This window comes from Balaenoptera musculus, chromosome 15 (genome assembly GCF_009873245.2).
Source record: "Balaenoptera musculus isolate JJ_BM4_2016_0621 chromosome 15, mBalMus1.pri.v3, whole genome shotgun sequence".
In the NCBI taxonomy this organism is placed as follows: domain Eukaryota; kingdom Metazoa; phylum Chordata; class Mammalia; order Artiodactyla; family Balaenopteridae; genus Balaenoptera; species Balaenoptera musculus.
In genome coordinates, this window is record NC_045799.1 from 37,242,418 (window position 1) to 37,260,466 (window position 18,049).

At 39.9% G+C, this 18,049-nt stretch overlaps 1 protein-coding gene across 2 annotated transcripts in view; it reads left to right on the top strand.

The window, feature by feature from the left end:
* SNAP25 (synaptosome associated protein 25) overlaps positions 1-18,049 on the top strand; it is an 83,204-nt gene that overhangs the window by 46,635 nt on the left and 18,520 nt on the right. For both annotated transcript variants that reach the window (XM_036826159.1, XM_036826160.1), the window contains exons 2-4: positions 6,054-6,189; positions 8,099-8,140; positions 16,087-16,135. In XM_036826159.1, coding sequence (XP_036682054.1) covers positions 6,118-6,189; positions 8,099-8,140; positions 16,087-16,135 — 163 coding nt within the window. In that variant the 5' untranslated portion in view covers positions 6,054-6,117. The remainder of the gene's footprint in view (positions 1-6,053; positions 6,190-8,098; positions 8,141-16,086; positions 16,136-18,049) is intronic.

Genomic DNA, 18,049 nt, shown 5'->3' on the forward strand with positions numbered 1-18,049 from the left:
TCTTTTCAAACACAAATTAAACATTCTCAGAAATTGGTCATACGTTAGGGTGCAAAGGAAATCTCACCAGATTTCAAAAAGCAAAAATCATGTGGGTCCCCTTCACTGACCATAATGAAAATAAAATTAGAAATTACCAAAAAAAAACCCTTCTTATTTAAATTTTAAAACCATATTTTCAAGTAACTCCTGAGTTATAGAAGAAATTAAAACTGAAATCTAAAACTACTTAGAAATAAATGCCAAAGACCATTCTATATGCCTAAACATGTAGGATAGGGCCACAGTAACACACAGAGGACAATTTATAGCAGCAAGTAGTATACTGTACCAAAAATAAGAAAAAATGTAAAATGAATCTTTTGTCAATTCAAGAAGATAGAAAAAGAACAATATGATAACACATCTGAGGAAGAAAAGAGAAATAAAGTAAGAATAAATGCAAGGGAAAAAAGAATTGGAAATTAACAACATAAGTAGGGATGATAAATAATATCAAAAGTTGGAATATACTTGAGATGTACTTGTCAGGTTCCTTAAAAAATAAAAACAGAGTTACTATATGATCCAGCAATCCCACTCCTGGGCATATATCCAGAAAAGACAGAAACTCTAATTCAGAAAGATACCTGCACCCCAACATTCATAGCAGCAATATTTATAATAGCCAAGACATGAAAGCAGCCTAAATGTCCATCATCAGATGAATGGATAAAGATGTGGTGTGTATACACACACACACACACACACACACACACACACACACACACACACACAGTGGAATATTACTCAGCCATAAAAAAGAATGAAATAATGCCATTTGCAGCAACATGAATGGACCTAGAGATTATTATACTAAGTGAAATGTCAGGCAGAGAAAGACAAATATCCTATGATATCACTTATATGTGGGATCTTAAAAAAATGATACAAATGAACTTATTTACAAAACAGAAATAGATTCACAGACATAGAAAACAAATTAATGGTTACCAAAGGTGGAAGGGGGGTGAGGGATAAATTAGGAATTTGTGATTAACAGATACACACTACTATATATAAAGTAGATAAACAACAAGGACCCACTGTATAGCACAGGGAACTATATTCAATATCTTGTAATAACCTATAATGGAAAAGAATCTGAAAAAGAATATATGTGTATATATGTTCTGAATCACTTTGCTATACACTTGAAACCTTGTAAATCAACTATACATCAGTTAAAAAAGAGATGTACCTGTCAGACCACTACATTATTTTCCGGTATATAAATGAAACTAAAAATAAAATCACTTCCAGTTTTTAATTAAAAGACAAAATATCCACACAACTTGCTTTGAGAATAAATATGCTTTGAAAATATGTTTTTGAAAATGACCCAAACTCATGTTCTGAAATTTATCTGTGTGTCAGTAGAGAGTTGCCTCTAAGCCTGTTTCCTGATCTACAAAGTAGGGATACTAACAGGATGCATACCACGTGTCATTTAAGGTTTACATTAGTTATTATGTGAAAACAGCACCCTAGGAAGAGTAGCCCTCATTAAGTGTTAGTGTGATTTTATTAATAATTAAGGAGAGTTGTCAGACTTGGTTTATAAAGTCCCTGTGTTCTTCTTTGGGCTTTTTGAACATAGTGAGTCTTCAATAAACTTCTGTTGAATTTGAAAGCATATCTCCACCAGAAAGCAGGCAGGGTCTACAGGAAGAGAGGGTTCTGTCCTACAGAAGCCTTGTTCAAATGGTTAGCGGTGTGGGGAGACACGAAGATGTAGGTTTCAGCTTTCTATGATAATTCAGCCGATGGGTATTGATGTATATAGGTTTGTTCTTTTAATTAAAGTGTGAAACAGGGAGAGAAATAGATGTTAGTTCAGGGCGTACTCTGCTTACACTTTTTCCATGACATTCCTGCCCTATGGCACTTGGACTAACAGCCGATGTTCCCAGCATAATAGCCATCCATGTCTCTGTCAACCTCGTATATCAAAGGCACACACCTAAATATGCACACTCACCTGCTCTTCCTGAGTCCTAACCCCATATCTGAGTTCAGACTCTACATCGAGAAAGCAGTCTTAGGCTAATTCATGTAAATAAGTAAGCCCCTTGATGTGGGAGAAAGGGTTTTTTCTCTGGAGCCCGTCCGCTGTGTGTCCAATATAGGTCTCAAATAGACTTGGATACAGAATGAGAATGAGAGCTTTACAAATTACACCTGCCATCAAGGGATAACTGCAGACAACCCACTTTGTACCGCATACCTTGACAGCGACAGATCTTCAGACGTCTCTGTCTCTGATGCAGATGGCCCGGTACTGACGCTGAGTCTAGGAACCTTGGTCAGCTGGTCATGAAAATTAGGCATCTTTATGAGGGCTGTACAGTCATCCCAGATTAATCACATGGATTAAATCTGACTTGTAGTCCTAAATCTCTGTCCATCAAAGGCAAATTCACTTTTATATTGTACTCCGTGCATCATTTCTTGTTTTAAAATATGGTCCAGGAAACACAAACCCCATCACAGGAAACTCCAGGCAAAGGGAATTCTACAAACAACTACAGAGAGAAAAACACACGGCACCCTGTATCTGTCTATAGCAAATATACGGTGCCCTGTGGACAGGAAATGCTTTAAGAATTTCTGTTTAACTTTATGTAGCCCAGGGATCAGCAACTGTTCAGGACCAGAGGGTAAATATTTTCAGCTTTGAGGGCCACGTGGCCCTCAAAGAGCACCCGCTCAGCTCTGCCATTGTGACCTGAAAGGACCACGGATAAGAGGGAAGTGAATGCGTGTGGGAGTGCTTCAATAAAGCTTTACTTATGGACCCTGACACTTGAATTTTATGCACTTTTCACATGTACAAAATATTTTTCTTCTTTGAGTCTTTTTCACCATCTTCACATGTAAAAGCCATCTTTGCTTACAGCCAGTACAAAAACAGGCAGTGATCTGGATTTGGCCATAACTCCCTGCAGCCCTTGTTGAGCCCACTGTTTTCCCCAACCTAATAACTGCAGGACCTTGCCCCACCTCACCTGGTGACACTTATTAACATTCCAGGGGAGCGTTCTATAGATAGCGCTACTCAAATTACAGTCTGTGGACCAACAACATCAGCATCGCCTTGGGGCTTGTTAGAAACGCAGAATCTGGGACCCCATCTCAGACCAACTGACTCAGAATCTCTGAGAGTGAGACCTAGCAATTTGTTTCAACAAGGTTTCTGGTGATTCTGAAGCCACTGAGGTTTTAGAAGCACTGCCATGGACCACACCTGGAAAATTACTGTCTTGGAAACATCGGATGTTACCTAGGGCTGTCAGAACAGTCCATTCATTCATTCAACAAGTCAATTCACATGAATTGAACACCTACTAGGGGCCAGATCCTTTGCTAAACACTGGTGATTTGAGCTAATTAATAGATACTGTTGGGCCCTTAATGGACTGGGAGAGTCTTACATCAGAGCCCCAGGGAATAGATTTGAGTGGTTCTGCTTCTAATTTCCTCACTTAACAATCAGGCTTTGCTGGCTGGGGCCACACTACCAGCTCAGGCAACACACAGGATGGAGGTTATGTGCTAATGTAAGTGAAGTGTTGCATGTCACCTAGATAATAAATGCCATTTCACTTTCAGCTACTGAAATTACTGCTAATCACCATCAGTATGCTTCTTCAAGTGCTGTCTCTTAGAATTCTAATATGCATGGGTTTGGAGTTTGTAGGGGCAGTTTATCTAACACCAGCAATAAACATCCCAACAGAAGATTTCAAGGTGCATTCCATGCCTTTGCTCCCCCCATTCTTCTTAGGAGAGTGGACATTACTTTTTCGGCTTTGAAATGCCGTGCATTTGAGGTTTGTCAGATTCCTCGCTCCGCCCTTCCAATCACAGACATACCCCTACCCTTTAGAGCAGGACAAGGGGTGGGAGCTCCCCGGGGGAACCGTGAAAGTGATGAAAACAAGGCGTCTACCGCATGACTTCACTGTCACTGCACCAACTGCCCATCAACCAGTTCCTTATAGGTGAACATCAGCTTGAACATAGGGGGCCCTACAGCTGTTCTTCAAGTGATGAGAATAGCAACTTTGAGAGGAGATTGCCAAGGAAACACATGAGACCTGTGTGTGTGTGTGTGTGTGTGTGTGTGTGTGTGTGTGTGTGTAATTGAGAGAGAGAGAGGGCACATCCATCAGCAAACAGACGTAGAGAAGTGGGAAATAGCAACAGCACTACAGGTCTGAAAGCACAAAGACCTCTATCTTCTAACAAACTGGCCTATTAAAAGGAAAGGTCACTTGCTGGCTTAGACTGAAGGAAGAAGTTCTGCCAAGGAACCCAGCAGCAAAATACAAAGATGGAGAACAGGGTGAGAAGGCGCTCTTGTTTGTCTCCGCCTGGAAATCCTTTGAGAGGTGCTGCTTGGAGACTGGAGATTCAGGCACTCGGCTGGTTTCCCTGTTTTCAGGCTTCCATGGGTGATCAGCACTGCAGCAACATGCCTCTTGCCCAGCCATCAGTCAATGAATGCTAATTAACAAACGCTGGATTTGTTTCACTCTTAGCAAAGGGTACAGGCTTATCCTGAATGAGCAAGCTTTCTGAATATTAAGCTCCCACATCCTTACAAACAAGGTTGATCAGAACTTTCTATAATATATCCCCCTCAACAAGCCAATGAGTCTGGTATTATTTACGCTGTTGAGAAAGCTGGGGCTCAGAGACAGTGATAAACTTGTCCAGAGTCACCCAGCAACTGAGTGCCAGAACCAGCAGTCCAACTAGGTCTTTCTGATATCAAAGCTACGACCCACAATCTACTCAGCATTTCTGGTCCACCGTTTTATCCTGGAGGGCAGATCCTAGTCACTCAAAGGAATATAGGAATTTTGTTTCTGCTCATCTCAAGGTTTAGGAATGAGTTGGTATAAATTCCTTCCAAATTCTGTTTCCTAGATCCCTATTTCTAAAATGGAGACTTGTGTTTAAGTAAAACGCAAAGCTTTTAAAACTCTACATCATATCATGAGTACATATTCTGGTGGCCAGAATGGAGGAGGTGGGTAGGGAAAGAAAGGGGCTGATTGGCTCTGGAGGGAGCCTAGTCTGGTTATCTGTAATTTGCACCAAACGGGATTTCAAGAGAGCAGCCAGAAAAATGCACAGGTCACATTTCAGGACCAAGGGCCCATCCTTCTTTGGAAAAATTCCTATGCACACCCACATAAGCCCTCTTGGCAACCTCTGATAACAACTGAAAGAGACAAAAGATTTTCTGTCTTTTGCTTCTACGTGCCCCTAAATACAATGGAATACTACTCAACAGCAAGAAGGAATGCACTATTAGTACATGCTACAACGTGAATGAATCTCAAAATGATTATGCTAAGTGAAAGAAGCCAGAAAAAAATAATCCATACTGTATCTTTCCATTTATATAAAATTCTAGGAAATGCAAACTAATTTATAGTGACAGAAAACAGATAAGCAGTTGTCTTGGCACGGGGCTACAGTGAGATGGGATGCGTGGGTGGGTAGGATTATAAAAGGCATGAGGAAAGTTCTGGGGGTGATGGATATGTTTATTTTCTTAATTGTGGTCATGGTTTCCTGGGAGGATGCATCTGTCAAAACTTCTCATTGTATACTTCAAAGATATGGGATTTATTGTATGCCAATTATACCTCAATAAAGCTGTTAAAAAATAAAATAGAAATAAATAAGTGGGAGGTTAAAGGTATTCTAACCCGGAACCACATCCTTCCCTACTGACATTTCAAACTTGAGTGGTGTGTGTCTTAAAAAATATTTCATAGGCAGACAGGTATCCATCTCCATTGTAAAGTAGGCAGATAAGCATTCATGGTGACTTTTGGAGAAAAAGCATAGTTCTGCGGACTCCTGTCTGGGTATGGCTTCCAGCTCAGAAGATGAGTCACGGAGACAGAGTAGGGACCATTGAGACCTTCCCCTAGCTGAGCACACCTGCCTGTACACATGTAAGCTCTCACATGTTCAAATCTGCTTCTTTCCAGGTTCCGTGGCCAAACCCATCACTGACGCCCCAGCCCAGGCACCCCGCCAACCCCCACCCCTACCATGGCTGAAGACGCGGACATGCGCAATGAGCTGGAGGAGATGCAGCGAAGGGCTGACCAGCTGGCTGATGAGGTGAGGGATGGAGACCTGGGAAGGGAGCAAAAGATGCAGAGCTGGGTAGTTTGTCTTATTCAGGTTGAGGTGGGAAAAGGGCTTCTTCTCATGTCTCAGAAAAAAAAAAACAGGAGGAGTATGACTTTGATTTCCTATATATCTAAGGGCTCTGCACACAGGAATGGGTTGGTTATAAAACTTGCATGCAGATCAGTGGCTGAGCCCAAACTTCCAACTTCTAGAAATCTAGAGAAGTCAAGATTCTCTAAGAAAAGCACTGTCTTCGGGTGTCTTACAGCTAGTGTTGTGCCAGAGTTGGCTCAATCCTGAGAGCTGGTTGTTACATTGTCCAGAACATTGCAAGGTGGTATTAAAATTGAATTCTATAAACTGACAATTAAATAGATTATATTAAAATCAAAGGTAATAAATACTCAGATCTCATCACGTCCTAATGATTTTACTACTATCTATACTTTCAAAGTTCTTGGCATGTGTTGTATCTGTAGTGTGACCATACCGTCTAGTGGCGTGTTACCGTGAACCTTCACAAGTTCACCTTCAGTGACACCATAGTGTAGTTAGAAATCAGAGAGGGAAAAAATATTTACACCACGGAATTTGCAAACACTACAAATCAGGGCTTGACCTACTGTTCTGTTGATCCTCTAGACTTAAGAAAGTGGAAAAATGTTAATAATGCAGATTAAACTTAAAAGTATGAACATCCACAGCCATTACACTATAAGCAACACAAAAAAGAATTGAGAAAATCTTCCAGTATTTGAAAACTATGATTCTCTTCAGCAGAGAAGCCACTTGCATCATTGACAAATGAATAAAGTTCCAAAACATGTCTTCATTCTTTCACTTGCCTTTTATTCATTCACGTAAATGAAAATATCAACCAGCGTTCATGCCAGAGCTGCACTTGTTTTATGCGTGCTTAGCTGTGGACACGAGAGTTCAGCAAAAATCAACAAAAGCTTTCTGTGAAAATCAATTGGCTATACAGAATTTGCAATAAAGTGTTGCGTATTTTATTATTATTTGTAAATTTTATGGTAGTCATCCTTTATATCATTAAAATAATACACACACACAGACACACACACGCATTTTTTTTCTGTAGAGCCCATTGTTAACATTTACCAGCATACCTCTGCTTACAGCCATTCTATTTCAAAAAGCAGCCTGCTGACGGTGCTTCCAGGAAAGTGAACATGCTTCATGTTCCTGCAAACTCTTGTCCAAAATAAGTTTGCCGTTGAAAAGCACAGCTTTTGAGAAATTACACTGGTTGCTGGATTCTAGTAATTTAAAAGGAACTTAGAAAAAAGTGACCACACTGTGGCCAAGGGGCCAGCGCTGAATTCAGTTTTTCTTATCTAAGGATGAAGATAATTATTATAGCTGTCTCCTATAGACTAGTTGTTTCAAACACGCTTGATTTTTTTTCCACCCTAGGGCAACAACTTAATTTGTACTGATAAGAACTTCCAGTTGTGTTTCTAGGAGCTTTATAAGAAAATCGATGTTAGATTCATCTCAATTCATGACAAATGATATTTGCCTTTAAAATTCAATATTCCTGGTCCAGGGAGGCCAAATTAGTCCTCTGAGTATTCGAGATAATTTTTCATGCCTCCTGCACATGCAAAATTACCTTTTCGAGCTTACTTTGTCTTTGATATCAAGATCAACTTCGTCTGGTTTTGATTTTATGACAATCAGCTTTAATGGAATTGCTTTAGGGAATCTTATTATGTAGAAAGCCTGATAGGAAAGAGATTGAAATTGTGGTTCAGTTACAAACTTCAGAGAACATGTGATAACAACCCTTTATGTTTCCCAAGTGAAGAAAGTTTTTCTGATATTCCAAGAACTCTGGATCCTGCACTCATAATATTTATGTTTTTTATCTTAGTCACTGGAAAGCACCCGTCGTATGCTACAACTGGTTGAAGAGGTAAGCAGTGACTATATTTTAAGATGAACTAATCCCTTTGGCTGACATATTCTTTGCCTAGACCCTTTGCCTTTCCCTAGACCACCATCCCATTGATTCCAGTGTGAATGTAGCTACCAGAAAGCCACATAATGAGAGAAATGCTATATTTAAGTTGCCAGGTAGCCATCAAAGTATTCACTCTCCCTCCAGCCCAGCCTATCTTCCTAGTCTGGGAAGCAGAGGAGGGTGGTATTTCCAAGTAAATAAATGCTCCCAAGAAATCACAAAAACAAATCAGAGTGATTTTTTAATATACGAAAGAATTATCTACATAAAATCCTCATTTGTACTGATTTTGATGCCTCTAAATTACATCTAATCTTGGCCTTCTGTTTTAAATTTAGCCACATATCACTTTAAAAAATATGTACCCATAGAGGCATAATTTTCAGAAATTGTTACATTTATAGTCAGGCACTAAAATTCATGAAATAATAGGAAAATCCTTTAATAAAGGGAAACATCAAGTCTAGTCATGTAAATATAGAAGCTCTTTTATATTCCTGACTCTGGATTTAACATCCATTTGCAAGGCATGGTTAATGAATCCGTGACTATTTTTAAATGGGTGAAATAGGGCAGACAGCAATAATGGAATCAAAAGGGCATTTGCAATAAACCTCATTTATTCCAATTTGGGAGAGCGGCAGTCAACCAGGAAGAATAAATGGATTAATTGAACTTGTCCGTTGGGAGAGATGAAGTGGAAAAAGAATGGGATGAGCTATATTTATCTTAACTGAATAAAACAAGTCTAATCGTTTTTATTCAGTGAGATGCTGTTTTATCTATGCTTTGAAAATGCTTATCAATGTATAAATTCATGTGTGGTTATCATCTTTAGAGATCTTGGGGGTTTTCTAGCAGAATGATCAAATGAGCCTACTTGCCTCATGCTACTGTAAATTGCTTTTGCAATGACATGAAAGGAGAAAAGGGTCAATTTTCTTTTTTTTTTTTGAAAAGGGTCAATTTTATAAGGCTAAAAGGAAGGGCAGCCGCCTCTCACACTATGGAAGCCAACATTTTCCCTTACTTCTGCAGCTTCAGCTTCTCAGCTAAGAATGGAATACAGCTAAATGTGAATTGCCACAGGAGGGGGAGGAGAAGGTGGCAACCAAGAGCTCAGAGGACCCCTGGGAAGGGTAGGAGGTCCACTGAAGGAGATCTATTATCATGAAAAATGACAGTTTGAGCCTGCAGCGTAGCACAAATTAGCCCCCACAGGAGGTGGGCCAGCAAGGGGCCCTCGGCAGCACAGGAAAGCAACCTTCACTCTCTTAATGAAGAGAAATGTTTTCTTTGCGCTGTCCTGGGAACACCACTCACGCGGAAGTACTTGAGGACCAAAAAGGAGGCAGATATTCTAAATCTAATAGTGTCGGTGAGGCTTTCAGAATCCACATGTTGCCCCTCATCTTGTCATGAGAACAAGTAAAAGGAACAAATCTGAGTAACACCCACACATGAGCTCTCACCGTGACAGGAAGGAAGGGAGCCCAGAAGTCAGCTGACATCATTATCTTGATGCGTGTTTATGACCTTCAACCATGGCCTCCAAGCTCATATTTCATTTTCATTTGTGTGTGCACACATGTGAAGGGAATGTCTAAACTACAACATCTATCACCAGTTTGCCCACCTGTGCAATGTTGAAACTGCCTAGAACACGGAAAGTGGTGGAGGAATGCATCCAACACACTTTTCCCAACTAGCCCCTCCCCCATCAGAGTCTTTGGGCCTCAGAGACTTCTTTTTCTGTGTCTTCTTAACTTGCAGGCAGTGTTGTCCAGTCTTGGAAAAGGAGTGTCTGCTCTAATTTATTCTGGGAAAAAAAATCTCAAAAGCTCTATTAATTGAAGTAGGATTCTCAAATATTACATTTTTGGTTTTCCTAAAGTGTTTCTCGATCAAGCATGAAGTTGCATCTTAGAACGGGGGTGAAACAGATAGATGCTGTCTCCTGCCTCTAATAAATGAGAGGAGGCTATTAGACTTTCCATCCTTAGGAAATTATGAGCAAGGCATTATTAGACTAGATTGATTGCTCTTACATCCTCCTGGGTTATCTTATATTGATGGTCAAACATCCCTTATGTCTAGGACATTGTCCAGTCAGATGATATTCTGCTTTTCAATAAAGAAAGAAATTCTCTTTAAAGAGAATCAGCATTAAATATTCATCAAGGGCAGAAATCATTTGGAAAATCTGAGCATTGAAATACCAGGATCTTGCCCATGATCCCAAAGTCATCAGTGCCATATAATTTGACTTGAGCTAAATGCTTATTGAAATTCAGTCTCAAAGACAGGAAAGGTTACTCAACTTGTGAAGTTTCCCTGAGGTAAACAATCCCACTTTCAGTGGAATATAGGACTTTGTGCCATCCCTCATGGACTTTACGGTGTAACAGAGTGGAAGGCATGGAAGCTTGGTTTTTAATAGAAGCCATCATCGGTGTATCAAGGACAATGTAAAGTTACACAGAGATCAGTAGAGAAAGTTCAGAAAAGCTGACTACCATACACACGTAAAAAGATTAGAAATCACAGAGAACTTGGTTCCCAGCCTGGGGCTGGGAACTGGCTTTTTTTTTTTTTTTTTAAATATTTATTTATTTATGGCTGTGTTGGGTCTTTGTTTCTGTGCGAGGGCTTTCTCTAGTTGCGGCAAGTGGGGGCCACTCTTCACCGCGGTGCGCGGGTGCGCGGGCCTCTCATTATCGCGGCCTCTCTTGTTGCGGAGCACAGGCTCTAGACGCTCAAGCTCAGTGATTGTGGCTCACGGACCTAGTTGCTCCGCGGCACGTGGGATCTTCCCAGACCAGGGCTCGAACCCGTGTCCCCTGCATCGGCAGGCAGATTCTCAACCACTGCGCCACCAGGGAAGCCCGGAACTGGCTCTTTTGATGGATGCATTTCAGCAAATATTTATGGAATGCCTGACGCTGGAGGTGGAAGATCAAAATTGATATCATGTAGAAAAACAGATATGAAAATAGCTCTCCAAATTCAAGGCCACACCTGCCTCAGGAGCACAGAGGAGGGGACAATGAATTCTAGAAGGAGAGTCATGAATACTATTTGATTCCAGACAAAAAATTTAACTCTGCTAATACTAACTGCAGGAAATGAGGTCTACACGTTAATGCCTTGGGCTATGGAACAAAGCCAGAAAAAGCCACGCTGCCCTAGGGCAGGCTGATCCAAAAGCCCCACAAAGAGCTTTTGTGCAATGGTGGTTACTGAGGGCTCCCCAACATTTATGGGTGTTTCAGCATCTTTTCTTTTCATTCCAACTTATCTTTTGAAACACGTTGGCCACAAGAAGAAAATAGGTATTCTAAAGCTATGTCTTTGTTATGCCAGACTTTCTACTAAAGGTGGAAAATTCAGGCTGAGCAGCTGTTTTCAGGTAGACAGTTGTAGGGGTCTTTTGGAACTCTCACGGTTAAGAGACTGTCTGGACTGGCCTAGTTTTAGCTCAGGTGTATTGGACTTTGGGAAAAGCATTTCAGGATGACAAAAGACTTTAAAATGTTCTATAAACATGGTCTTAGATCATCAGCAAGAAAAAAAATAAGAATAGAGAAATAAAAAGTAAAAAGAAAGAAATGAAAAAGAAATCAGGGACTTCCCTGGTGGTCCAGTGGTTAAGAATCTGCCTTCCAATGCAGGGGACGCGGGTTCGATCGCTGGTTGGGGAACTTAGATGCCTCATGCCGTGGGGCAACTAAGCCCACGTGCTGCAGCTACAGTGCCTATGCGCTCTGGAGCCCACACACCACAACTAGAGAGCCTGAGTGCTGCAACTAGAGAGAAGCCCATGTGCCACAATAAAGAGCCCAAGCCCGCATGCTGCAACGCAGATCCCACGCACCGCAACTAAGACCCAGTGCAGCAAAATAAGTAAATAAATAAATATTTTTTTAAAAATCACTGATGTCTCCAGCTCCCCCTGTTCACAGTTGACAAGTTTCCCAGGGATCTTGAACAGGAACCAGGAATTGAGCTAAGACGAAAATAGAACCACCTCCTCTCCCTCCTAGCTATTAAAACATAATACTCATTGAGGAATCAGAGAAAGTAATATTCTGCCTCCCCCCAAGATATCGTCCCATCCCTGTCCTTCTCTCTTGCCCTCCTAGTTCCTCCAAAGGACCACCCAGTTGTTTTGATAAAAGTTGTCAACAAAAAGTGGAGCCAAATATAAGTTCTACTATTTATTGAGAACCTACTATATGCCAGCGACTGTGCTTAGAGTGTATTATCTAATTTAATCTCTGCAGTCACTTTTTCTACTGCTTTGCTCTCCATTTTACCAAGGAGGAAATTGAAGTCACAGTGGTTAAGGAACTTGCTTGAGACACACAGCCACAAAAGACAGAGATGAAATTCAAACTCAGATCTACCTGATTCCAGAGTGTGAATTCTTACAGCATTTCCTTCTGCCAGCAACTCCCACAATATTTAAAAAATTTTTTGAGAATTCCACAAAAAGCAAAACGATCTAAGAAAACAAACATAGCAGCTCATCCTAAACTGACAGATTCCACACAAATGAAATCCTTTATCTCAGTTTTTGAATCACAGCCTCCAGTGGAGTTGAACCTGTAGAAGCTTTTAGGTTCTGTAGCTTACTTTGTCTTTATAAATCTTGGGAAGTGAGGGAGCTGTTTCTGTCCCCATCTGACAGCTGGGAAAGCTGAGACACAGAACAGGTGACTCTAGAGAAATAGAACTGTAAAGATAAGTCTAGAATTCAGAATTACTGACTCCCAGATGCCAGCTCTGTTCACTTGACCAAACTGTTTATCATTCTGTGAAGCACAGTTTAGAAGCCAGGCATTTGTCTGGCCCTTACCTTAGTGCCTGGGGCAGAGTGGAAGCTCAATAACCATTTAGTGAATGAATGAATGAATGAATGAATGAACTAATGAACAAGTGAGTGAATGAACCAACCTAGCAACTACCCAATCTTATTTAGCATTTCTATCCTTATCTTAAATATGAGAAAGCATCCTGAAAGGTCAAGTGACTCTTCCCCAATCTCAAGACTGTTAGCTGGCTGAGCTAAGAACATAATCCAGCATTCCTGACTCTCTGACCTGTGCTCACTGCTTCTGTTCTCCCAAATTGGGGCAAACTCTTGGTGGTTCTGTGAATCATTCCAGCACTGAAACATTTAGCGCCAAATTGAACAAAGAGGAAATTATACTTGCAGAGGAAATTATACTTTATTTTATTTATTATATTAAATAAATAGGTAGAGCAGAAAGGGTCAACAGAGGAGAGCTGAACTGACTAAACTGAAGTCACTCACCTGTTTCCCACACTCCATCCCAAATAGAATGGAACAGAGATCTCATGCATGGCCTTGAGTTGGGTCCTTAGAGAAGAAGGTGCTCTCTGAGATGATTCCGTCCTCACTGGAACTTGCATTGTCACACCCATATGCCTGAATGAGCCATCTGCTTTTTACAATTTCCTCTCATAAACAATGGCTAAAATTTGCAGAAAAGGGGCACAGAAATTGTTAAAATACAGGCTAGTGTAGACAAATGTCCATTTATAACACATCGAAGAACAAGATTTTGAAATGTCTTCTGGGGTCTAGAATCTTGCTGCTCAGTGTATGACCCTGCACCAGCCAGCATCGATGATCTTGTTCAAAATGAAAAACCTCAGGCTCTACCCCAGTCCTACTGAATCAGGATCTATATTTTAACAAGATGTTTTCTATGCAGGGGATTCATATGCACATTAAAGTTTGAGCAATGGTCTAGAAACTTCTGGTGGTAGTCTGTAATGATGATATTTTAGTTTGCCCAGATATCCTGCTATAGATACATTTTGTGAAGGTATTTGTTTTATTAACCCTGGTGTAAGGCTAACTATAGGCCAGGCACCGTTCTAACATGTGCCGCCTATTAATTCATTGAATTCGCATAAGAACTCAATGAGGTCTGAACTATTATGATCGCTGTATTACAAATGAGAGAACTGAGGCACAGAGCAATTAAGACATTTGCCCGAGGTCCTGCAGCCAGGAAAGAAAATCACCAAGATTCCAAGGCAGAGTCTAGCTCTAGAATCTGTGCTGTCAATGACTCCTGAAGTCATCCTGAGCCATCACTCTCCAAACTACATCCTGACTTTGCAACTAAAACTTATCAAAATGTGTTCAACCACTAATTTGAAAAGGTACATGCACCCCAGTGTTCATAGCAGCATTATTTACAATTGCCAAGGTATGGAAATGACCTAAGTGTCCATCAACAGATGAATAGATAAAGAAGCTGTGGTATATATATACAATGGAATACTATTCAACCCATAAAAAAGAATGAAATTTCACCATTTGCAGCAACATGGATGGACTTGGAGGGTATTATATCAAATGAAATAAGTCAGACAGAGAAAGACAAATACTGTATGGTATCACTTATCTGTGGAATCTAAAAAACACAACAAACTAGTGACTAAAACAGAAAAGAAGCAGACTTACAGATATAGAGAACAAACTAGTTGTTACCAGTGGGGAGAGGGAAGGGGGAAGGGGCCATAGAGGTGTAGGGGTAAAAAAGGGGTTCTTATGTGATTACATGAAATCATGTAGGTGAAAGTTTTGAAAATTATAAAGCACTATAGAACTTACAGAATCTTTCATTCAATTTTTTTTTAAAAAGCAAAATAGGCTTTTCTGTCTGGGTGAGTTAACTGCACACGTTCTCTGAAATGGTGAGTTTATAAAAGCTCACAGAAATAATTTTCAGTGTTTTATTTTATTTTTTAAAAGCACTATTGGAATTAAATTGTTGAAATACTGTTAAAAAAACAAAACAAAACACTTTTGTTGACCTCCACTAACATCTCTCTCTTAGGTTAATGTAAGTCAGTCGAAAATAAATGGGGCCATGAGAGACGTATTTTAGAATTTATTCTAGGTACCACCATGAGCTTTTCTTGAAAAAACAATTAATCCAAACTCTAAGCACTGCCATTTAATACCTATTAATAATCACCCTATAAAATGGAAGGTCTTTACTTAACTAGTTAGAATTCCAGGAAATGATGATTATGAGCAATGCAAATATCTCTGCTCCTTTTTTCCCACCCACCAACTCCCACTCCCCTCCACCAATTAGTTCAGGGCTGTTTGGTTTATTTAGGTCATAAGGGGTGAACAAAAAAACTGCAGTAAAACTTGTGGATGAATTATTTTCTCACACCATATTAATGTGCAGAATTTCAGATTTCATTAGAAAAAACCCTTATTTCTCATCTGTCATTCCCTTTTCTAAATCTTGCAGAACTTCTCTCCATAGAGAAAGAAATGGAAGATTGAATTTCCTTTTGAGCTATGTTTCTCAACCTTTGTGAAGCTGTCATCTTTTTTGATAAAGCCTAAAAATCTCACCACCACCCCCAAGATTCTTACACATCTTTTCAGTGGAACACCCCTCCCCAATTCACCTATGGAAACTTTCTGATATATCGTGCCAGAGAAGATTTAGTCTCGAAGATTTTGAAAGATTTGCTTTCTGTGGTTGGTGTTACAAAAACTATAGGCATTTTTATTTTCCAAATATAAAATCTCACTATAATATTAAGTATGTGTATTTCAAGTCCATGCCAAGCCCCATCCCGAGCCCCACCCCATGGAGACTGAGCTACATCCCCCTCTTCTATCTGAGAATCACTGATGAAGCAAGTCCACAGGTGACCCACCTCTCTGAGTTCCTCCCCAGCCCCTAATACTCTTCACCATATTTCCTCCCTCTTTTTCCTTTGGTCCTTCTTCATTTTCCATTTCTAGGGCTAATTGTCCCCTTACTGATTTCTCTTTCTCTCTTTTCTCTCTCTAACTCTTTTTCCACTTTGCTACCATTATTGGAATGTAGAGTAAAGATGCTGGTATCAGGACTTTGGTTATGTTGGATGAACAAGGAGGTAAGTTCAGATTTCTTCAGTAAGAACAATTCCTCATCTGAATAAAGTCCATTAAAAAATGCTTTGTGCATCTACAGGTGGTCATTGACGTGTGTTATGCACATATATATGTGTAAGAGTTCTACAGTTTTTATCTTGCTTTTTTTCTCCTTTTTCTGTTGAAAAGATTGGTAAATGTATGGAAATGTTGAGATCTTCATGGTTGAGTAAATGGTACTACGCTCCCTGTTATATGTGTTGGGGTAATAGAATTTTGAAGGCAGAAGTCATTTGCTTGAATTTTTAATGATAGGATTTTGGAGAGTTTGAGAATTCTCCTCCTCATCCCCAATCTTTCCCATAAATATGATGTGATAATTCCTAAATAGAATGAGAGAATAGTATACCATATTGTCCATTTCTTTTGACCATCCTTATTCAGCATCTGGCAATATTGATTTCCAAGTCATTATGGGAATTCCTTGAATAACTGGAAGCTGTTTTTAACAGGACATAAGCTGAGGGAAATCATTGTAAAAATGGAAAACTGAACCACTTAAAATATTTGAACTTTTTCTTTTAATTATTACAGAAATACTAGAAGCAGTGAACATCAGAGTACCAACATTTTAGTATAGCATACTTAGTCTACAGTGGAACCTAGAAGGGCAATACCAAATTTTTTTTCTTTGAGTTATACATACTGTCATACAGTGATGCTTTATTTAATTCTAGCCACAAGTTAGTTACCTGATTCCATTCTGAATTCTTATCATAATAATCAGATTTAGCAGAATTTTTTTCTCTTTATGTATATCTTATGAAGACATTAGAAAACTCTTAGCAATCACGAGAAATTTTTTGTCAAAGATAAAAATATAAAATTTTTTACAACATGGAACACCATAAACAAACTCCAAGAATAAACCTCAAACTGGGGAGGGGGGGACGGGGTGGGAAACTGCCTTACAGATAACAGACATAAGGCATTTCCCTAAAATAGAGAGACCTTGCATTTTATCAAAGAAAAGGACAACAACATACAAGAAAAAATGGATGTAATATGTAAATCATCAGTTTACAAGTAGACAAATGAAACCATGCTTCACCCAACAACAGTAATGAGATGCCACTCTTTAGCAGATTGGCACAACTTTTTTTAATTGATAATAATCAATGCTGTGAATATGTTGGGAAAACAGAAACCCTCAATCTACAGATGGGCACTGTTGATCGGTACAAAGTTTAAGAGTAATTTGATAATATCTCCAAATTTTGATGTGCACCCATCTTTGAGCAAGATATTCCACTCATACAATTAAATGCTGCAGATATTCATTGACAACTCCATGAATAAAAATATACATGCCTTACCTGTAATGGTGTAAAACTGGAAACTAAATGTCTGTCAGTGGGGAGACTGATCAAATCAATTATGATATGGCCAGGAAAGAAATTCTGCATAAAATGTTCTGCAACCTTTACAATATATGAGATCAATTTTTACTGACTTCTGAGGAGTTACAGCAGGGGCAGGGAGAGACTGAAGGAAGGTATATTATTTGGGGTCCTCTGGGAAGCAACTGCTAAGAATCAATTAGAAGTGTGTGAGATTTCTTAAGGAAATGTCTGTGATGGGTGAAGGGGAGAGGAAGCAGGAGTAGGCAGGGAGAGTCTTTGGACTGTGATGCAGGCTTGACACTTGTGAGAGGAGAGGGGGGCAGAAGGAGGATTGGGTAGGAAGAGTCTCATACTGTAGTGCTGCTCTGAGAAAGTCTCAGCCAGACTGATAGGCAGCCCAGGAGCAAAGACAACCCAATGGAGCAGCCCTGGGATGCGCAGGGATGCCTCCGCTCTAGTAAATTGTGCTCAGCTGTTGGCTAGAAGCATCCCAGGGAGGGCATGGCTTCCATGTAAATGTAGTGGATCCTATAG